Consider the following 24068-nt stretch of genomic DNA (forward strand, 5'->3'; position numbering starts at 1 on the left):
GTAAAATTTCAACAAAAAAATTGAACATTTTAAATGTTTTATTTTTATGAAATTCACTGAGGAGAAATTCACTGAGGAGCCTCTACTGGCTGTAATGTAACAAAATGTGGGAAAAGTCAAAGGGACCGCCTACTGAGAAGTGCCTGTTAAGTACAGTGCCTTGCGAAAGTATTCGGCCCCCTTGAACTTTACGACCTTTTGCCACATTTCAGGCTTCAAACATAAAGATATAAAACTGTATTTTTTTGTGAAGAATCAACAACAAGTGGGACACAATCATGAAGTGGAACGACATTTATTGGATATTTCAAACTTTTTTAACAAATCAAAAACTGAAAAATTGGGCGTGCAAAATTATTCAGCCCCCTTAAGTTAATACTTTGTAGCGCCACCTTTTGCTGCGATTACAGCTGTAAGTCGCTTGGGGTATGTCTCTATCAGTTTTGCACATCGAGAGACTGACATTTTTTCCCGTTCCTCCTTGCAAAACAGCTCGAGCTCAGTGAGGTTGGATGGAGAGCATTTGTGAACAGCAGTTTTCAGTTCTTTCCACAGATTCTCGATTGGATTCAGGTCTGGACTTTGACTTGGCCATTCTAACACCTGGATATGTTTATTTTTGAACCATTCCATTGTAGATTTTGCTTTATGTTTTGGATCATTGTCTTGTTGGAAGACAAATCTCCGTCCCAGTCTCAGGTCTTTTGCAGACTCCATCAGGTTTTCTTCCAGAATGGTCCTGTATTTGGCTCCATCCATCTTCCCATCAATTTGAACCATCTTCCCTGTCCCTGCTGAAGAAAAGCAGGCCCAAACCATGATGCTGCCACCACCATGTTTGACAGTGGGGATGGTGTGTTCAGCTGTGTTGCTTTTACGCCAAACATAACGTTTTGCAATGTTGCCAAAAAGTTCAATTTTGGTTTCATCTGACCAGAGCACCTTCTTCCACATGTTTGGTGTGTCTCCCAGGTGGCTTGTGGCAAACTTTAAACAACACTTTTTATGGATATCTTTAAGAAATGGCTTTCTTCTTGCCACTCTTCCATAAAGGCCAGATTTGTGCAATATACGACTGATTGTTGTCCTATGGACAGAGTCTCCCACCTCAGCTGTAGATCTCTGCAGTTCATCCAGAGTGATCATGGGCCTCTTGGCTGCATCTCTGATCAGTCTTCTCCTTGTATGAGCTGAAAGTTTAGAGGGACGGCCAGGTCTTGGTAGATTTGCAGTGGTCTGATACTCCTTCCATTTCAATATTATCGCTTGCACAGTGCTCCTTGGGATGTTTAGCTTGGGAAATCTTTTTGTATCCAAATCCAGCTTTAAACTTCTTCACAACAGTATCTCGGACCTGCCTGGTGTGTTCCTTGTTCTTCATGATGCTCTCTGCGCTTTTAACGGACCTCTGAGACTATCACAGTGCAGGTGCATTTATACGGAGACTTGATTACACACAGGTGGATTGTATTTATCATCATTAGTCATTTAGGTCAACATTGGATCATTCAGAGATCCTCAATGAACTTCTGGAGAGAGTTTGCTGCACTGAAAGTAAAGGGGCTGAATAATTTTGCACGCCCAATTTTTCAGTTTTTGATTTGTTAAAAAAGTTTGAAATATCCAATAAATGTCGTTCCACTTCATGATTGTGTCCCACTTGTTGTTGATTCTTCACAAAAAAATACAGTTTTATATCTTTATGTTTGAAGCCTGAAATGTGGCAAAAGGTCGCAAAGTTCAAGGGGGACGAATACTTTCGCAAGGCACTGTAATTCAGGTGTTAAATTAGGTGGAAAGGAGATTGACACTTTCAGTAAATATGATGGATTCCTCTTTAGATTCCTTAGTTCACCAAGGGGTCTTGATTACATAAACCCATATATTTCCCATCTATTGATTTTCCATTCAGTTTGAGTTCTGTTTACTAATTAAACAGCAAGTATTCATCAAGGGAACTATTGCTCACATTTCGTTTACTGGTTATTACTGAAAGGGCAATACAAATCAATGCAGATCTTATTATAAGACACAGCTACAATGGCTATTACACTAAGGGCTCTATTTCAACAAACCTAATACAATGGCAAATCTTAGTGCTGCTGACAGATTTTTGTTGTTGTGCTATTTTACTTCCAGAATATGTGCAGAGTAGCTGGAGGTGGCACAAAAGTTCTGGGTTTTGATGAATTAACAAGTTGTGGGTATGTCGAGGCTTGACACCTCACTGGCCAATCAGAACTTGCTCCATGGCTGAATATGTGGTTGCTTCAAGTTGTCTTTACAGTGTTTATGTATTGCCTCGTCATCATCTCCAATTCGATTGTAGTCCGTTATAGCCTAGTTTGTTAAATGGCCTGCCCCATATTTGATAAATATGTTGAACATGTTTGCAGTCCACATTGTTCTTTAAAAAATGTTTTTTTTTAAACTTTTATTAACTAGGCATGTCAGTTAAGAACAAATTCTTATTTACAATGACGGCCTACACAAGGCAAACCCAGTTGATGCTGGGCCAAATGTGTGCCACCTTATGGGACTCCCAATCACAGCCGGTTGTGATCCAACCTGGATTCAACCCAGGGTGTCTGTAGTGATGCCTCAAGCACTGAGATGCAGTTCCTTAGACCACTGCGCCACTCGGGAGCTCCGAGTGCATTCCTTCAATATGGAAGTACATTGTTAAACATACACTACCGTTCAAAAGTTTGGGGCCACTTAGAAATGTCCTTGTTTTTGAAAGAAAAGCACATTTTTGGCCCATTAAAATAACATCACATTTATCAGAAATACATTGTAGACATTGTTAATGTTGTAAATTACTATTGTAGCTGGAAACGTCAGATTATTTATGGAATATCTACATGGGCGAACAGAGGCCCATTATCAGCAACCATCACTCCTGTGTTCCAATGGCATGTTGTGTTAGCTAATCCAAGTTTATAATTTTAAAAGGCTAATTGAGCATTAGAAAATCCTTTTGCAATTATGTTAGCATCGCTGAAAACTGTTTTCCCTGATTAAAGAAGCAATAAAACCGGCCTTCTTTAGACTAGTTGAGTATCTGGAGAATCAGCATTTGTGGGTTTGATTACTGGCTCAAAATGGCCAGAAACAAAGACCTTTCTTCTGAAACTCGTCAATCTATTCCTGTTCTGAGAAATGAAGGCTATTCCATGCAAGAAATTGACTAGAAACTGAAGATCTTGTACAATGCTGTGTAATACTCCCTTCATAGAACAGCGCAAAGTGGCGCTAACCAGAATAGAAAAAGGAGTGGGAGGCCCCGGTGCACAACAGTGAAGAGGCGTTCCCGGGATGCTGGCCTTCTAGGCAGAGTTCCTCTGTCCAGTGTCTGTGTTCTTTTACCCATATTTTATTTTTATTGGCCAGTCTCAGATTTGGCTATTTCTTTGCAACCCTAGAAAGCCAGCATCCCAGAGTCGCCTCTTCACTGTTGACGTTGAGACTGGTGTTTTGCGGGTACTATTTGATGAAGCTGCCAGATAATACTGCCTTTGCTGCAATGGCTAGGCTCTCCCGTTTCATAATCTGTATTGTAAGCGGAGATGCGAGGTTCACAGCCAGAGGAAATTAATCCTTTGTCTTGATAGGCCAGAAAATGTGACTTGTCTCTCCCTATGCAAATTAGATGTTAGCTTTCACATACTGCATCTCAGATGAGCAAGAGGACAAGTACATTAGAGTGTCTAGTTTGAGAAACAGACGCCTCACAAGTCCTCAACTGGCAGCTTAATTAAATAGTTCCTGCAAAACACCAGTCTCAACGTCTACAGTGAAGAGGTGACTCTGGGATGCTAGCCTTCTAGGAATCCTTCGGTAGGAGGCATGGATGTTTGTCCTATCCATTGAATATAGATTATTAAATAGTATACACTAATCTTACAATAGGCCTACTTATAACAAAAATTTAGCTAATCTGGCTTCAACATGGAAATACTAGTCTACACAAATTACACTCGCATGCTATACATTTTTGAGCCATGGACAATTGGACAAAAGTTAAGAAGATTAGCCTACCATATCTGTTGATATGGCCTGGTAATGACTTTGTCACAGGCAAATGGCTTAGGCTCCAAGGGGATTCAGCACCAAGGGCAGCGATCAGAATTCATGCGATTTGACGGTTAGATCCAACAGAAATGTAAAGAAAGTCTGTTGACTGTTTTGCTGCTTATGATATTTTAATAAAACATTGGTTATAGGTTACTGATTAGGCTACTGTGTGCCTCCTCTGACAAAAGAAAATGCCGTAACAAATCGTTTTACATCTATGACAAGCTTTTGGCCAGTCTTAACTAGCAGTACCCTAGCTTTTACAAGTTGAATCTAGCGCCGCCTTAACGCCAGTCGGAAATAGAGCCCTGAGAGAGACTATCGCAAAAAAATATATATATTAAAAAAAGATGAAATATGAGGACCGCAGGGCCATTGCCACAACTGTAGGAAATATAGGCTACAGTCATGTGAACGTTCAAACACTTCCGTTCTCCAGATCCTGCAGAAATTGCCGGAGGATGATCGAGCCTCATTTGCTAAAAGCAGTATACAGCAGAGATGCCACATTTGCTTTTCCTGGCTGATGCCTCATGCTTTGTTTTATATCTTGGAGGTACAAGAAAGACACGCTTTCTGCATAATCCCTTTAGCTTGAAGTCAGTAAACGACATAGGCTGTTTGAAAATATACTGTTTTGATCTATCAAAAAGGAGAACACCAGACAAAATACAAAATTGGAAGTGGCTTTGAATACCTTGGCGTTTTAACCTATGGTCCATATGAAGGAGGCTCAAATGGTTGTGTGTCCTACATCCTGGTCATTTTTCAGCACCTTTTGAAACAGCAGCTGGGGCTCATTAATGTGTTCATTTTTTGCTAGAACTGTTTCCAACAATGTTTCGTTCAAAGGTGAAATATCTGATTTGCTCTCCTAAATCCATTTAGCCTTAGTCATTTATTATTTCAGAGGACAGAATAATTGATTGTGGTGGTGAGAAAAGCCCACAGGCAAACAGATAAGTAATTACAGTTGTTCTCTGAAATACTTTTCCCCGCCGATTTCAACTGCACAAAAGTGTGCTTAATCACTTTTAAAATGGTAATCTGAACCAAAGCTCAGGGAATGTGATATCTTGCTGTGTTGATGTGGATGGGGAAATACACTCTCTAGGAGGAAGGCTGAAAATTGAAAAATTATCTCCACAACTTAAGAGTTTATAGTGAGAGAGATAAGGAGACCATTGATGGGGAAAAAACATACTCCACAGTATCTCTAAATTCACACAGCGGTAATAAAGCAAATGACTGAGAGGAATGTGAGAGTACGCATTGCCCAAGTCCACCATTTTCTTACTTCAATGTGTACAAGTCAATAGTCTTACTCTTGAGCATTGTGAGAGATATTGGTTAGCACTCATATCATTTTTCTACCTCCATAGGTTGCCCCCTCATCTAACACCAGATGATTCTGAATTTTATATAACAATTTTTCCCATAGCATACAAATATATACTTGACTGTAATTTCTATTTTATTTTACACAAATTGTTCCATCCTTGTGACCCAATGTTGAGCTAATTCACTTATTAAGAGCAGAGGCCAGGATTTAAAAAAAGCAGCACGTGTCCTCCAGGAATTGACTTTGACACCTCTTAGTTAGACCTTCTAACACTTCCTACTAAGCCTCTCACCTCTCTGCTCCACATGCCCACCATCCAATTAAATGGAGAAACCTATTTCTATACAGCAGGGGGGGGGGGGGGGGGGGGGGGGGGGGGGACCGGCGCAACAGTCGTGCTCAGCATGCAGCCCAACACTGGACATTCTCACCTTGCCCTCGTAACAATTACCATCCCGTTCTCAAAGACAATGTTGCCGTGCTTTATGCCAGTGTACTGCTGTTGAATAGCTGCTGTACTATGTGTACTTACAATAGGTTTACATTTACAACTAGGAGTTGCCTCTTCGTTTTCTCCATGGACTCATAATGAGTGTTGGGTGTAAGGGTAACGTACGAGTTGTTAGTGCAGTCGGCGCTATTCTAACAAGTTGGAATTAAACAGAATATTGAATAATCCTCCAAACATGGACATGGCAATGCTCATTAGTTCGTTTTGTTAGCAGAACTAGACGTTTGCACTGATGTTTAGGGGAATATGTGAAGCAACGCCAGCGTCTTGATAGAGATGTGAATCGACTCGCTTGCACATTTCTGCTCCAATGATATTTTGTCCCAGGTTTGATATGCATGATTGCCAAACATGATGGACTATTGAAGGAATTATACTGCACGACGGAGGAAACCATCAATTGCAATCTGAATACTGAACATAAAGCAATACTGCAACATAGCAGGAAGTGTTTTGAAGCCCAGTGTCAGCTGCTGTTCACAAGCAACTCAAGAATTTGGAAACATGTTTACGTACCGTAGAGCTGGCATGCTTTTAAAATCAGTGGCTGCCCTCACTTTCACTCTGTGTGTTAGATCATAGAACTGAAGTGCTAGTTTTATCGGTCTCGTATTTGGAAAACACTTCTGAACTGTTAAAGCAGCCGCTATCTTATTAGAGCACATATAAACAGCTTGTAAAATAGCGGTCCTACCGATATCATTACAGATCCCAAACATGCACAGTCAGTTTTACTGTTGGGAAATGTCGTAGCGTGGACCCGTGGCATTACCTAACCCCTGAAAACCCTGCTCTGACACAAGCCTGAGCTAATAACTGATGAACTCTTTGACAGAGAAATGCTTGACAAGGCTCCCAGGGGTATAGACTAAATACTTTATAACAAGCTCCTTCACACTCACTAAGGGCCATATTAAATCCACACTTTGGCACCCATCCTAATTACAGTGAGCATACCCGGAGCCAAGAGCCCCTCTCTAACCTCGACTGAACTCCTGGTCCCCAGAGTCTAGGATGATGTCTGAAATACAGGATTCAAATAAGGGAGAGAGCAATTACTGTGGAAGGAAGATCCCTTCTCTTGAAAATGGCTAAATCCTGATCTCTTGCCTGGCCTGTAATGACTACATTGTGCTTTTCAGTAGATGGCCATCACGTACTTTACACTAATGAACGCTGTGGACGAGCCCCCTATTAACATTTAACTCTTAAACGTTAAGTCCCCTATTTATGGGACTTTGAGCTGTTCTGGACCGGATCCGACCAACATTTTTGTGCACAGAGTACTCTGTGAATGGTGCAACATCAAGTGGTGTGCCCTCTGTGAAAGCTCTGGTTGTCCCGCTTCACATGTCACTCTCCGCTCTCATCTGAGATGCAGTATGTGAAACCTGACATCTCATTTGCATAGGGAGAGACATGTCACATTTTCTGGCCTATCAAGACAAAGGATTGATTTCCTCTGGTTGTGAACCTCACAATCTCCGCTTACAGTACAAATTATGAAACGGGAGAGCCTAGCCCTTGCAGCAAAAGCAGTATTATCTGGCAGAGTTGCAAAGAAAAAGCCATATCTCAGACTGGCCAATAAAAAGGAAAAAGATAGGCAAAAGTTCACAGACACTAGACAGAGGAACTCTGCCTAGAAGGCCAGCATCACGGGATCGCTTCTTCACTGTTGACATTGAGACCGGAGTTTTGCAGGTACTATTTAATGAAGCTGCCAGTTGAGAACTTGAGGTGTCTGTTTCTCAAACTACACACTCTAATGTACTTGTCCTCTTGCTCAGTTGTGCACCGGGGCCTCCCACTCCTCTTTCTATTCTGGTTAGAGCCAGTTTACGCTGTTCTGCGGAGGGAGTAGTACACAGCATTGTACGAGATCTTCAGTTTCTAGGCAATTTCTCGCATGGAATAGCCTTTATTTCTCAGAACAGGAATAGATTGACGAGTTTCAGAAGAAAGGTCTTTGTTTCTGGCCATTTTGAGCCTGTAATCGAACCCACAAATGCTGATTCTCCAGATACTCAACCAGTCTAAAGAAGGCCAGTTTTATTGCTTCTTTAATCAGGGACAACAGTTTTCAGCTGTGCTAACATAATTGCAAAAGGGTTTTCTAACGATCAATTAGCCTTTTAAAATGATCAACTTGGATTAGCTAACACAACGTGCCATTAGAACACAGGAGTGATGGTTGCTGATAATGAGCCTCTGTACGCCTATATAGATATTCCATTAAAGGTCATTTAAAAAAATCCAGCTACAAAGTTAATTTACAACATTAACAATGTCTACACTGTATTTCTGATCAATGTTATGTTATTTTAATGGACAAAGAATGTGCTTTTCTTTCAAAAATAAGGACATTTCTAAGTGACCCCAAACTTTTGAACGGTAGTGGATAACTTTTTCTACTGGCAGTTACTTTTTCTGGCAGTATAAACATTACTATGGATTATTTATGGCCATCTCATGATAAATAATTACTTTTGGGTATGTCTATTTAGGCGGAAATCTACATTTTATAACATTACATTTAACTGGTTAGGTTAAATGATGACTTTACTCTTTACTTTACGATAAAAAGCGCTGGTTTACAATTCCCCGGGAGATTTTTCTTTCCTATATGGAAGCGTGAAGTAACATTGGTAAACCTTTTTTTCTTGTGAAGGGAATTTGGTATTTTTGTGTGCGTGCCAAAAACCAATTAAAATCACACGCGTTGCTACCTAGCGTTCATTGCATGAGAAGCACGACTCTGATTATCATGCAAAGATGTGTCAACAGAGCCTCATGGCAACATAGTCACAGAGTCTAAAAAATATATATATGCAGCAACATGCACTTAATCAGTTGTTGTCCCACAGTGAACACCTTAGACACCAGTACACTGGAATAATCAGGACACAGCCCTCTATTTCCATGATTTCCTAATACAGCAGAAGGCTCGGAATCAGGGTATTGGGATGGTGAGGTGGGATGGTGAGGCTTCCCCAAGACTGGCTGTAGCTGGTGTATGCAGCAATGGAATGACACCTAGAGAGATTTGAGGAATGTTTGATCATTACAGCCCATGTGAAAGGCTGATTGTGATGATGATTGGCCAGGTTAATTGAAGACACTTGAGCACGTATACATAAGTGGTGGTCCAATCTCTTGGCAGTACACGACACATTGTTTCCTCTATCAGTGATGGCCTGCTGTAATCAGCAAGACTCTATTCTGCCTCTGATTTCAAAAGCTTTCCGTTTTTGCGAGTAGCATGTCACCCTTGCTGTATTACCGAAAGGTGTATAGGCAAAACCTTTCATAATGCACTTTGAAAAATCTATTATTTTCCTGTAACACTATATATTTTCCATTCATCTACTCCATTCCCGTTTGTATATGTATACCGAGCCTTTGAGGGCCTTTGTGTCTTTGTGAGCCTCAGGACATCTTTCTGCTTTCAGTACCGAATTCAATCTCTTCTCTCCAATTAGAAGTAGTAAAACCTCAAACCACTGCACTGCTTGGTCAGATAAATCTTTGTACCTCGTCCCTCTTCTATTTTGTTTTTATCCTGGACCCCCTGTGCACCGCATTAAAGGCTGCAGATGGCCAGAGGAGATTTAGGAGCTGCAATCCATCATTGTTATGTGTAGGGCCTTTGGATAGAACCCCAAACCACCCCTCCAGCTGGGCTGGCCTGGTTCTGTACCGATTTGGCCAGGTTTTGCCCAGTTTGGCCTCAATCCCTGCTGCTAATGTCAGCTGTCTTTGAAGTCCAATCACAGATCATCCCACAGCCCTCTGACCTAGCATGATCTCCTCCTCGGGATAGCCTTGTTGCTGGAGGGATAAAGACAAAGCTCACAAAGATCTGGAAAGGCAACAATCTTTTCCTGTCTTCACAAAATAGAATCCACCTTTTCACTTTTCTTCCCATCGACAGGAAGTTGCCTCTATATTGCCATGTGGTTGAATAAGGTAAATACTGTTTTATTTGGCTCTGGGTGTGTTGTGTCCATTCTGTGTATGACATTTCTAGGATTGATCTTTTGTGATGCACCACTTACAGACAATACAGCTGCTCATCCAGTCCATAGGAAAGGCTTTTCCTCGATACTGCGTGATAGACACAGAATGAGATTGGTTCTGTTGAATAAGAGATGAATCTCCTTGGATGTCACTGAGCCAGCGCTGCCTCTGAAATATCATTATCTACATGGGGAGGGAGGTTAACTTTTCTAATACACCCTGAATACAAGGGAGGTGGAATATGAGTGAATGTGATACCGTTTTTTTGGTTTTGTTTTATGACATCTCAATAGCAGGTGGGCGTGTACCACCAGTTCAGAGTGCTCTCAGAATATGCACACTTAATGACTCCGTCTGTTTGCCACAGTACAATTGCTAGGTGGCAGTGTGTGATGACAATAAGAAATTGTTCATCTGTGTTCAAAAGGCCACAATTCAACAGCACAGAGTGAGTCTTTACCATGTCCTTGAGCACCTGTGTTTAATGTCCATACTGACAAACCAATTACACATGTCAAAAAGCAACAGAAAATCTAATTCACGTGTTGTAAACGGCATCAAGGTCTGTGTCGCGGTGTTTACAGTAGCTGCTGTAGTACATCATGTGCTGGAAGCAATCAGATGAGCAGAATCAACTTGACACACTCATGAAGTCAAAACTGAATGTGAAAGAAGATGAATATACTTACTATCTCAATCCATACTTTATTCATTCACATTTCACTCAAGGCCTCTAAAAATAAATAATTCAGTAAGAATGGATATGGGCGAGCTATACAAGTCTCAGATGGCTTGGGGTTGGCTTGGAGAAAAATATGATATTGAATATCCCCCAGCATAGGGAGAGATCTAACACATGAAGCCCAGTTTCAGCACACACAAACATGACATCCAACATGGTCAAGTAGTCAGAGCACATCAACTTATGTGTCATCATCATCATTATTGTGTGAAAGTGTGTTGTCATGAGCCAGTTGACAAATGCTATAGGTCATATCTATGATAACAACACGGCCTTGCAATAGGCAGTTACGTGCATATTATTTTTCAGTGCTCCTCTTCTCCTTTCCTTGCAGGGATGCACACTGTCACCCCTAAAGCCAACACTTGCTCTGACCCAGGCAAGACTTGTAACCCATGTCTGGATGCAGCCAAGGCCTGCAACCTCAACAACACCTGTAAGAAACAGCGCTCCACCTACATTGCCACCTGCAACAAAGGGGAACCCTGTAACCGTAAGCGCTGCCACAAGGCCCTGAGGCAGTTCCTGGATCGGGTGCCCAGCGAGTACAGCCACCAGCTGCTCTTCTGCCCCTGCCAGGACCTGGGCTGTGCTGAACGGAGGAGGCAGACCATCGTGCCCTTCTGCTCCTTTGAGGACAAAGTCAAACCCTACTGCCTGGAGCTCAGAAAGAACTGCCGCCAAGACCCCCTCTGCAGGTAAGAGATTTAGGAGTTGGGGATTGTCTGTATGTGTGTGTGGGTGCGTGAATGCGTCCATACGTCCATATGTGCTTACGTGCATGAGTGCGTCACGGAGAGAGCTGTTGAACAAATGCAGGTATTAGTGAAAACTATTAACATGCTCTGATATTGACTTATATATGGTAAATGAGAAAAGATCAGCTAGAGACTGATCGACTGCAATCTCCTCCTCCTGTGACATCCTAGATTTCAGTGGTGTAACTTAGCCATGAAAGTAATTATGGCCACTCAGGGAAGCCTTGCTATTAGAGGCAGGATGAAGACATGAGGCTAAACTGAAGGGGCAGCATTCAATTTGGCTGAATGAAACATTAGTGACTTTGACTGTGTTTCTATTGGATTCAATGGGGCCTATTTAATTCACACCTGCCCAGCCGTGACTTGTTTCCCTGCCATAGAGCCCAGGAATAAGGAACACAGAGACCTCGAGACCATTTTACCCTCCAAAGCTATGTGAATCAATAGGTTGTCCAAAATAAATGGAAATATACATTCTGTACACCAATAACATCAATAACTATGGATTGAAACATTTGAATAGAATTTGCATCCAGACCAATAAGCTCAATGGAGTTCCATCAAAGGCTAGATGTATCTTAATGTTAACATCAGCATATGTTAACATACTGGTACAACTTTATTGTCCATCAAAACAGACATTTTTATTTTTGTTTGTCTGTTCTTTCAATCCCAACCCTCCAGACATGACAGACTCACATCACACACTACACACCACACCACACACACAGACACACACACTGGCTGAAAGAAGCACAGGGGCAGCCAAAGAGCAGCGCACCTGGAGCTGGTTAGGGGTTAGGTGACTTGCTCAAGGGTGCAGTCATCAGCCTTGGTATTTGAACCGGCAACCCTGTGATTACCCGCCCCGCAACAGTATAAAAATACTGCTAAAAATATAGTATACACACAGTATATCACTTTCTTAATGGATGGTTAAGCAGGTAATACAATCCTGTACAAATGAGGGGCAGGTAGGCTGTGTGTGTACAGTTTGTGGATTTAATTCCCTGAGTTGGCTGCAGTTATGTGCTGCACTAAACAACAATCTACTCTCTCTGCTCATACTGTAGCCTAGGATCACCCTCAGGATAACTGAGTAGGCAGAATGAATTCTATTAAACAACTTCAATCCACCTGGACACCACACTGTAGTGAAATTAGATTCACTATAGACTCTTCGTGGCAAATTGTTTTCTTCACATTTTGGCTTGACTCTTTTCCTCATATCTTAACACATTAAACCACACAGGCCGGTTGGACATACTGCCAAATTCTCTAAAACAACGTTGGATGTGGCTTATGGTAGAGAAATTAACATTCAATTCTCTGGCAACAGCTCTGGTGGACAATCCTCAGCATTCAAATTGCACATTCCCTCAAAACATGAGACATCTGTGGCGTCGTGTTGTGTGACAAAACTGCACATTTTAGAGTGGCTTTTTATTGATCCCAGCACAAGGTGCACCTTTGTAATGATCATGCTGTTTAATCAGCTTCTTGATATGCCACACCTGTCAGTTGGATGGATTATCTTGGCAAAGGGGAAATGCTCACTAAACTAATTTGTGCACCATATTTTAGAGAAATACGCTTTTTGCGCGTATGGAACATTTCTGTGATCTTTTATTTCAGCTCATGAAACATGGGACCAACTCTTTACATCTTGCGTTTGTATTTTTGTTCAGCGTAGATTGAGACTTAGATGCATAGATTGGCATACTTTTTTACTCTTTAGTGTTAGTTTGCATGATGCCTCTTTGTTTAGATTGAAACTACTGTTAGGAACAATTCCCGCAGTGTCCAATTTTAGAATAGCAGTTCACATTCACTTTTTTACTCTTTAGTGTTAGTTCGCATGATGCCTCCGTGTTTAGATCGAAACTACTGTTAGGAACAATTCCTGCAATGTCCAATTTTAGAATAGCAGTTCACATTCATTTTACTTGAATAGAGGTTCCCGGCCTCCCATGCTCAGTCGTAATAGAATAAAAACTCCCAATAACTTATCTTACAGTAAATCTCTGCGGTTTGTTATTAGTGTGTGAAAAGTCCATTGTCTCTTCTCCGATTTATGATTGTCTTCATAATTGCTTTGCGGTCTGCTTTGTGTAATCTACGGTCAGGTGAAGTTGCTTTGGGTGACCTTTTCGCCCCCCCCATGTGTCTGCTGTGCACTTCCTTATTGAGACGTATGAAATGGTTGGTTAGAGTGTATTATCTTCCCCTGTTGAACGCCCTGTGGAGGTCAAAAGTGCAATGTGTGGATCTAAACTGGGAGGGAGGTCAATGTGGCGATAATAAGCTACTGGAGGAGGGTGCAATGCACCTACTAAGAAAAACATGTGTGGTATGCAAGGGCATGTCACTAAAATGTTAATTCAATTGGTCAGTCCTACTGAATATTGTCCTTGTTTATTTCAGCCTGAGGTGTCCAGACTAGTTGACCACACAGTAAGGTGTTCTTGTAGTGGCAGACCTGTCACCTCCCATCTCAATTCCTCTACCGACATCTATACTATGCCAGCGTTTGGATCCATCAAATTTTCACATGATAATATGCATTGTTATCCGCAAGTGTGAGACCATTGTAAAGCAGCCTTCACACTCGTCCTACACTCTGAATGATTGAATATCTCAGACCCTCCCGAACATCCTCCTACCAAGGACGGGTGGATACAGAAAGGAAGGAGTGTAATCATTGAACTATCATTGCCGCCTGACTCCAAACAGGCCAATACGCCGGCAGCACCATTTCATCTGAGTGTTGACGGGTTGGGATGGAGAATTGATCCTGCTGTAGCTACTGCAGGAGAGGCCAGTGGTTTGGTCACAGTGGTATGAATCTCCAGGCATGGTTTCAGTGGCCAACGGATATCCAGTACCAGCAGAGTCGGATCAGAGAGGTAGTTAAGTAGAGCTGAGAACAAGCACTAGACATTGGCTGCTTCCTGTTCTTACACCTGGCTTAACTTCCATTGCAAATGTTTTTTCATCAGCCAGCACAAATAAAGCATTCCTCCCGTGTTGCATATGCCTTGCTGATGGATCCAGTGTTTACTTTGTAGAGATTGCTGAGCGACGACAGAGTTATATGTGGACGTGCACTGTGTACATGAGGTCCAGAACAGCAAGTCTCATATGTACACTATTGATTGGCCCGAAGAATCAATGCAACACTTCTATCTGTGATTTATTTCCTCTGTTCCTTTTGCGCTCTTTGGTTGAGTTCTTTGGCCACTAGGTTTACGAACAGTGTCACTGCACAGGTATGCTGACCCAAATACTTCATATCTCATTTTAATTACTTAGCAGACACTTATCCAGAGCAACTTTGGTGGTGAGTCATACATTTTCATACTGGTCCCCCTTGGGAATCAAACCCACAACCCTAGTGCCAGGCTCTACCAACTGAGCCACATGGGATTATTCTTACAATAAAGCAGCCCACCACCACCACCAACTACAAAAGCCAGCTCTGCTTTATAAGACAACATAAGTTTCCACTGAGGGAGAATCAAAAGACTCTGTTCAAGACACAGGCAGCATCTTTCATCACTCACGCCTCAAGCAGTCATCTCTCCATTAGCCTTAAAAGCCTGTTTCTTAGGGTATTACTTGGACGACTCTATCGCTGCCTTACCTTAAACGAGGAAAGCATTAAAGTATACCTACAGTACATTAAATACTGTAAATGCTGGCCTACACAAGCACACCGAGCAAATGACCTTAGACTGTACTCATATACAGCAGTACCCCGCTTTAATCAGATTTCTGCAAAGAGTAGGACGTGTTCTGCTTGTTGGCTGTACATAAGAGCAAAAGTAGGAGAGAGGGCATGAAAGAGCTGTGCAGATCATTTCAATACATGGATTACCGTATTCCCAGCTAGCGTACTGTAATCTCTGAGAGAACGGATAGAGGAAGATGCAATTAATACAGGCCAAGCCCATCCACCCCGTAGTCTCATCCTCATGGTAGAAATGTTTTGTAATAGTCATGCTTCCAAAACAGATAAGGCTTAGATAAGGCATGTGAAAAGTACACATGGTTTTTAAGGTGATTAAGCCGGACTTAAAATATGTCAGGAATCTCAAATGGAAGGCATAACATAGTACCTTCCATTATTCTATTATTAAGGAATGTCGTTTAGGTGACTGAGTTATTTCATTAGTCACATATATTATTCTGTGTAGCTCCCTTTTGCATTTCAGGGGCAGTTAAAGATATTCTCCGGTACTTTTTAATACTTTTTAGCCAGCAGCTATGAAAGTAGCATTCACAAGCCAAAAGTGGTCTCCCAAAAGTGTGTACTACGTCCCATATGTGAAGATATGTGCACCTTGTCATTGCTCTCTCTCTCTCTCTCTCTCTCTCTCTCTCTCTCTCTCTCTCTCTCTCTCTCTCTCTCTCTCTCTCTCTCTCTCTCTGTCGATCTGCTGTTTGTGCTTCTTGCTAGCTGTCACTCAATTGGCGAGGGGCTAAAGGTCATTGGCTGGAACTTGAATTGCTAGGGGGCTGGCACACGTGGGGGAAAATTTAAGGAAAATGGTGCTGCACAGCTTCCAGTAAACAGTTGCTTTCAACCTAGAGCAGTAATTCTGCCCATAGATTATGCATGTATGAACTACAAATTGACATATCCAGCCCAAAGCGGGAGATTTAAAAAATACTTACTAGTCGCCAAAGCACGTCTTTAATATATACATAGATTTGTTTACTCAAGTTTCACAAAATATATGTTCCCAAAAAAGCAAAAACTGTCCAGTTGTGCGGAAAATTCAGCAATGTTTATTTTATAGTGCAAAAAACAATGTCTTGATGTTACAAGAACATTCCCAGATGTAAGGGGTGTGTAACTGGTGGCAGGGAAGTCAGACGCAGGAGAGCAGAACAAGGTGATTGGCGGAGCAGTTTAATTCCAAAACAAACGGGATCAAGAAAATAACAACATGGGTACAAAACCCGGCGCGCACCAGTCAACATGTGCACAAGCACTTACAACAAACAATACCATACAAAGACATGGGGGGAACAGAGGGTTAAATACACAACGTAATGAATGAAAACCAGGTGTGTGGGATAACAAGACAAAACAAATGTAAAATGAAAAATGGATCGGCGATGGCTAGAAGACCGGTGACGTCAACCGCCGGAACACCGCCCAAACAAGGAGAGAAAATTGTGGGGACATCACAAAATATGTCTTCCCAAAATAATAAAACCATCCAGTTGGGCTGACATTCAGATAATGTTTGTATCAGGTTGCACAAAATATTTCTTTTATGTTGCAAGAATGTTGTCAGAACAGCCTTTTTAATATTTTAAAGGTTCCGGGAACATTTAGTTTGGTTGTGTGAAAAATGTGGGTACATTACAAAAGATAGTTTCCCAAAACAGAAAATATGCTCAGCTGTGATGACATTCATGCAATGTTTAAGTTAGGTTGCATAGGACATTCCTTATAATGTTGTAAGAATGTTGACAGAACACCTGGTCTAAGTCCTTTAACGGTTCCAATAACATTTAATTAAGTTATGGGAGTTGTCTGGGATGTTGCAAGAATATGCTTGTGATCTTCACATAGGTTGCACAGAACATTCCTACAATGTTGCACAATGTTTCAAAATGTTTCTGTTTTTATGACATTGGATAGCATATTTGTTTTCTGTTCAAAGTAATATTCCATTGATGTTCACGCCATATACATTTGACCTTGTCTTGGAGGATCTCGGAACATTTCAAGAACAGTTGGAAAATGTTATATTTCAGTTTTACCACAACATTCTCTGCTCTCTAAAGCAATCTCTCATCCCAATTATGTTTCTCTTCAGATTTAATGGCAATTCACATTTGAGGACTGTGTTGTAGGCGATATTAGAGACTAATTTAATTTAGAGATTTTAATTTATAGAACAGCATTTACTCATACAAACACAACCCAATATGTTTAAGATATGCACATCACATCACAAGACACTTGAACAGGATTGAGTCACACAAACACAACCATATTTTGTACACTATACATTGTCAATCTGCACATGTGGGATTTGAACCTGCAATGTTTGGTTTCCTAACCAAACAACGTCTTTATTCTCTGCACCAACAGGGAAGCTTGCTTACAGCTTATTTTTTTCAGTATATGGCCGTGGCAGTTAATGCCAAGCTTATTTTTCTTTACCTTCTTAGACAAAACTAACCCAGGGGTAAAACTGTTAACTGGGTTATTTAGCATCACTTTACCCATCCTCTTTATATGCTGTGGACTTCTGGGCCCATATTTAGAAGTTCTCCAAGTGCTGATCTAGGATCACTTTTGCGATCATGAAGAAAAAGACAGGGTGGAACATATCAAGCGTCTCAAAGTAGGAATTATATCAGGTGTGGCAACAACAAAAAGCAGGAAATTTGTAGATTTAAAATAATATTTACAGTCTAATTTCTGCATTTCTGACTGGATTTATAAATCTGTATGAAATAAAGACCTCTTCTCTGAATTTATAAATCTGGATGAAATAAAAACCTCTTCTCTGGATTTATAAATCTGTATGAAATAAAGACCTCTTCTCTGAATTTATAAATCTGGATGAAATAAAAACCTCTTCTCTGGATTTATAAATCTGGATGAAATAAAAACCTCTTCTCTGAATTTATAAATCTGGATGAAATAAAAACCTCTTCTCTGGATTTATAAATCTGGATGAAATAAAGACCTCTTCTCTGAATTTATAAATCTGGATGAAATAAAAACCTCTTCTCTGGATTTATAAATCTGGATGAAATAAAAACCTCTTCTCTGAATTTATAAATCTGGATGAAATAAAGACCTCTTCTGTAAATGTATAAATCTGGATGAAATAAAAACCTCTTCTCTGAATTTATAAATCTGGATGAAATAAAAACCTCTTCTCTGAATTTATAAATCTGGATGAAATAAAGACCTCTTCTCTGGATTTATAAATCTGGATGAAATAAAAACCTCTTCTCTGAATTTATAAATCTGGACAAACAAACCTCAGTTTCACAGTTGTTTTCAAAAGCAACATGGTTGAAGAATTAGTGGGATTGAACCTGCCATTTTCAGATTAACAACCAGATCATTAACACTCTGTGCCACCAGGGGATAACTGGGGCCACTTAATATTTAGTAAAAATGTATTTATTTTTATTTTTTTAATGATCTTATATAGTTAATCAAGACACAGAAAAAAATGTATGACTTATTCAAATGTTGGCATCCTATTCTTATGCTGTGTACTGTGTACTGTGTATTTTTGCTTTTGTGCATTTTAATTTAAACAATCTCAGTAAGGTCCTTTATTGTTACCCAGAAATGATTTGATATTGAGATAAACAGCTGCATTGGAACTTTAAATCAATAAAAAATTATTGCCTTGAGCCAGAATTTATTTTGGTATACAGTTGAAGTCGGAAGTTTACATACACCTTATCCAAATACATTTATACTCAGTTTTTCACAATTCCTGACATTTAATCCCAGTAAAAATTCCCTGTCTTAGGTCAGTTAGGATCACCACTTTATTTTAAGAATGTGAAATGTCAGAATAATAGTAGAGAGAATGATTTATTTCAGCTTTTATTTCCTTCATCACATTCCCAGTGGGTCAGAAGTTTACATACACTCAATTAGTATTTGGTAGCATTGCCTTTAAATTGTTTAACTTGGGTCAAACATTTCGGGTATCCTTCCACAAGCTTCCTACAATAAGTTGGGTGAATTTTGGCCCATTCCTCCTGACAAAGCTGGTGTAACTGAGTCAGGTTTGTAGGCCTCCTTGCTCGAACACGCTTTTTCAGTTCTGCCCACAAATGTTCTATAGGATTGAGGTCAGGGCTTTGTGATGGCCACTCCAATACCTTGACTTTGTTGTCCTTAAGCCATTTTGCCACAACTTTGGAAGTATGCTTGGGGTCATTGTCCATTTGGAAGACCCATTTGCGACCAAGATTTAACTTCCTGACTGATGTCTTCAGATGCTGCTTCAATATATCCAAATAATTTTCCGTCCTCATGATGCCTTCTATTTTGTGTAGTGCACCAGTCCCTCCTGCAGAAAAGCACCCACACAACATGATGCTGCCACCCTCGTGCATCACGGTTGGGATGGTGTTCTTCGGCTTGTAAGCCTCCCCCTTTTTCCTCCAAACATAACGATGGTCATTACAGCCAAACAGTTCTATTTTTGTTTCATCAGACCAGAGGACATTTCTCCAGAAAGTACGATCTTTGTCCCCATGTACAGTAGCAAACCGTAGTCTGGCTTTTTTTATGGCGGTTTTGGAGCAGTGGCTTCTTCCTTGCTGAGCGGCCTTTCATGTTATGCCGATATAGGACTTGTTTTACTGTGGATATAGATACTTTTGTACCTGTTTCCTCCAACCTCTTCACAAGGTCCTTTGCTGTTGTTGTGGGATTGATTTGCACCTTTCGCACCAAAGTCCATTCATCTCCAGGAGACAGAACGCGTCTCCTTCCTGAGCGGTATGACGGCTGTGTGGTCCCATGGTGTTTATACTTGCGTACTATTGTTTGTACAGATGAACTTGGTACCTTCAGGCATTTGTAAATTGCTCTCAAGGATGAAGCAGACTTGTTGAGGTCTACACTTTTTTTGTGAGGTCTTGGCTAATTTCTTTTGATTTTCCCAAATATGTCAAGCAAAGAGGCACTGGGTTTGAGGGTAGGCCTTGAAATACATCCTAAGGTACACCTCCAATTGACTCAAATAATGTTATTGAGCCTATCAGAAGCATCTAAAGCCATGACTTAATTTTCTGGAATTTTCCAAGCTGTTTAAAGGCACAGTCAACTTAGTGTTGGTAAACTTCTGACCCACTGGAATTGTGATTCAGTGAATTATAAGTGAAATAATCTGTATGTAAGCAATTGTTGGAAAAATTAATTGTGTCATGCACAAAGTTGATGTCCTAACCGACTTGCTAAAACTATCGTTTGTGAACAAGACATTTGTGGAGTGGTTGAAAAACTAGTTTTAATGACTCCAACCTAAGTGTATGTAAACTTCCCACTTCAACTGTAGAATGGGTATTGTGTGCGTTTGTATTGCTTTTTGATAGCAATTCAGAAAAGTACATTTGTCTTATTTAGTTTGAAAGAACATAAACAAATAGTGTTACAAGTACACAGCATATGATGAAGAAGGGAATATTTTAATAACTCATACATTGTGTTCTGTGTCCTGATTAACCATAAGTCGACTGAAAAACCCACACAGTACCACAGATACACCCTGGTGGTGCAGAGGGTTAATGATCTGACTGCAAAGCAGACGTTTGCAGGTTGAATCCCACGTACTTGTGAACCACGTTTCTTTTCAAAACAACTGTGAAACTGAGGATCGTTTCCCAGATGTATAAATTCAATCTGAAATGCAGAATTCAGACTAAAAAAATGGACTGTTCAACTTTTAAGAAACGCACCAAATATAATTCCTACTGTAAGACGCTTATTTTTCACGATCTGAAAAGCAAAAGTGATCCTAGATCAGCACTCCTTCTCTTGGATACCTTGTAAATATGGGCCCAGAAGTACCCATCATATAAAGAGGATGGGTGAAGTGATGCTGAATAACCCAGTTAACAGTATTTGCCTGGGTTAGTTACGTCTAAGAAGGCTGAAAAGAAAGCATGGAATTCCTGATTGGCCATACTGCCATGGCTATATTCTGAAAGAATAAGCTGTTTGAGAGCTTCCCTGGTGGCCCAGAAGATAAATCAAATCTGGGGAAAAAACATAATGGGGATGTATTCCAATCTTCTTTCTTATGCTTTAAGGAGCTGCACATGTGCATGCTGAGAATGTTGTGGTAATATTAGGTAAAACTTAAATATATCATTTTTGAAATGTTCTTGAAATCTTCTGAGCATCTCTAAGACAAGGTGAAATGTATATTGCGTGAACAGCAATGGAATATTATGTTAAACCTAAAAAAGAAATGTGTTTTGAACGTAATAAAAACAGACTTATTTGGAAATTGTATCAGAAGAATTTTATTGCAGCATTCCAGACAACTCCCATAATGTAATTAAATGTTCTGGGAACCTTTAATTTAAGAACTAAGACCAGGTGTTCTGTCAACGTTCTTACAACAGTAGTCCTTTCCCGCAGTCAAATGACCTAGTGCATCCATGGGTGGAATGTTATTAATATTTGTCATAATTTCATAAATAATACATTTTATTTCAATAACAAAAAACGGAATATCTGGTGTTTCTATGTCAAACGGTTTTGTTATATTTCAGTCTTCTGTGATGTATATAAAGTGTAATATTGGGAGGCAAACTCAAAATTGAATACATTTCAGCTCTATATCTGACATGGTACAGGTGTATTGTTTTTTTAAAGTCCATAACTATGTGGGTGAGTTGTATACTTTTGTTTCAAAGACGACCACAAAACACTCTGTGACCCTGATTTAGGTTAAGGAAATGTCCTGTGCGACCTAACTTACACATTGTATGAATGTCATCGCAACTGAGCATATTCTGTGTTTTGGGAACTTATCTCTTGTATTGTACCCACACTGTTCCAACAACCTAATTAAATGTTCCGGGAACCTTTAAAGAAATCAGAAGGGATGTTCTGTCAACATTCTTGCAACACAAAGACATATTTTGTGCACCCTGATACAAACATTATCTGAATGTCAGCACAACTGGAACGTTTTACTGGAACGTGTTTTGGGAACCTATCTCCTGTCACATCCCCACTATGTTCCCACAACCTAAAGAAATGTTTTAGGAACTTTTAAAGAACATTTAAAAAATGCGTTGTGGGAATGTTCTTGTAAAATCGGGTGAATGTTTTTTTTTTTGCACCCTAAAAGAATTGTAAAATCATCTGCACAACTGGACAATGTTCTGTGGTGGTTGCTTCAGATGTTGTGCACAACATTTTAGTGAATGTTAGGATTACATTCCAAGGATGTTTCATATTTAAGTTTTTTTTTTGCAAAAATAAATATTTTGTTATCAAAATCATTCTTTGAATGTTTTGGGGATGTTATCATCCTAATTGTTAGATAAAACTCAACGTAGAATTTCATGGGAATCTTAGCTAATGTTCTGGGAATGTTCCCGGTTTTCTAGGCAGGCAGCTTTAGTGAACTGCAGCACAGCAGTGTGTTTGACTGAAAGCCATATGCCCATATGCCCTCTTCGTCTTGAGTATGTGTCCCAATGAGTGTGTAATCAAATAGCCTTGTGTTTCCAAATGAATGGGCCTTCTTGATATTCCTTCGAAGGACAATTGCCTGAAGCTGCTGTGAGACTGTCTACTGACCCTGATTAAATAGAGAAGGTCAGAGACAACAGCAACCAGCTAAAAGGAAATGCTAGAATGACCTGTAACTCTGGGAGAAGTACACATATTTGTTGTCAAGATAGTGGAGAAGTTTATTTTACTGAGAAGAAAATGAACAATTATCATATGGTTTAAGTCCTTTATTTTTGCCTTTTCCATCATTGTGGATATGCAAAGTTCATCCTTTTGTAGGTTGAATAGTCCATATGCAGTATATCAATTGAAGAACAAACGGGATGGAGAACAACCCCTCTATTGTCCGCTCCTATTTTTCGAATCAGCGTTTAACACTGATGAATTGACAAAAGACCAATGACCGTTGCCATTGACAATGTCGAGGTCAAATTTCTTAACTGTGAGTTTGCACAGAGACACAGCGCAAGCTTATCCCCATGTATCTATGACTAAGCAGAGACCCATTTGCAATCATGTCCCCATTCAATGTATAATTGTTTGTTTTATTGTCACTAGAGATACATGAAGGCTAGTGTGAGAGTCATCTATGACCAATACACTTCAAATGAGAGTTACATTAATGGGTGTAAAATTATAATCGCAGCGCTTATCCAGGAAATCTAAAATGATGTCCAATATTACTGAAATGGTAAAAAAAAATGTCAGTAACTGCAGAGAGGATGTTTCACAAAGATATCATTTCCCCAAGACATTCGCTGTTGAGAGGCTATTACAGCCACCATATCTTAGCAGTTGATAACTGTGATACATTTTCGCTTCCATCATGAGGAAAGGTTTCTTCGACATTCATCTGATTTGACTCAATGTTTGTCATTGTTGGCGATAAGGGATATGATTCCATGTTAAAAGCCATTAGTTTTCTATTACGTTGGAGCAAGATGGATAGGCACTCAACACTGACCAAATTACTGTGTTTGAAGCATCAAATATTTGAAAGCAGTCTACCTCTACGGGGGCTCCCTTTGCCACTTCCCAGGGCTGAGTGTCTGAAATGGCGATACAACTCTGAGAGGCAGACAGCCTGTAATTTCAGCAGCGAGTACTCCGCCAAAGGTATAATGGAAAAGATGTGGAAGCCATGAAATGTGCTGCGTCTTGATGTTGGAACACTATTGTCCAGAAAACTCAGGACACCTTTCTAAACTTGAAATGACTGTGTTTAAACTGTCATTGTCTGAGAGGCCTTTCTCTAAAAATGTGCAGTCCCTTTCCATAGCTTCAACACCTAGTGCAGACACATATTGTTGACCAAAGTACTTGTGAAAAAATGAACAGGTTGTCCACGGAAACAC

The 24068-nt window shown here is 40.2% G+C and overlaps 1 protein-coding gene across 2 annotated transcripts in view; it reads left to right on the plus strand.

The window, feature by feature from the left end:
- LOC110535809 (GDNF family receptor alpha-2) overlaps nucleotides 1–24068 on the plus strand; it is an 82416-nt gene that overhangs the window by 21521 nt on the left and 36827 nt on the right. For both annotated transcript variants that reach the window (XM_036935635.1, XM_021621109.2), the window contains exon 4: nucleotides 11027–11390. In XM_036935635.1, coding sequence (XP_036791530.1) covers nucleotides 11027–11390 — 364 coding nt within the window. The remainder of the gene's footprint in view (nucleotides 1–11026; nucleotides 11391–24068) is intronic.

The sequence above is a fragment of the Oncorhynchus mykiss genome, chromosome 11 (genome assembly GCF_013265735.2).
Source record: "Oncorhynchus mykiss isolate Arlee chromosome 11, USDA_OmykA_1.1, whole genome shotgun sequence".
Lineage (NCBI taxonomy): Eukaryota > Metazoa > Chordata > Actinopteri > Salmoniformes > Salmonidae > Oncorhynchus > Oncorhynchus mykiss.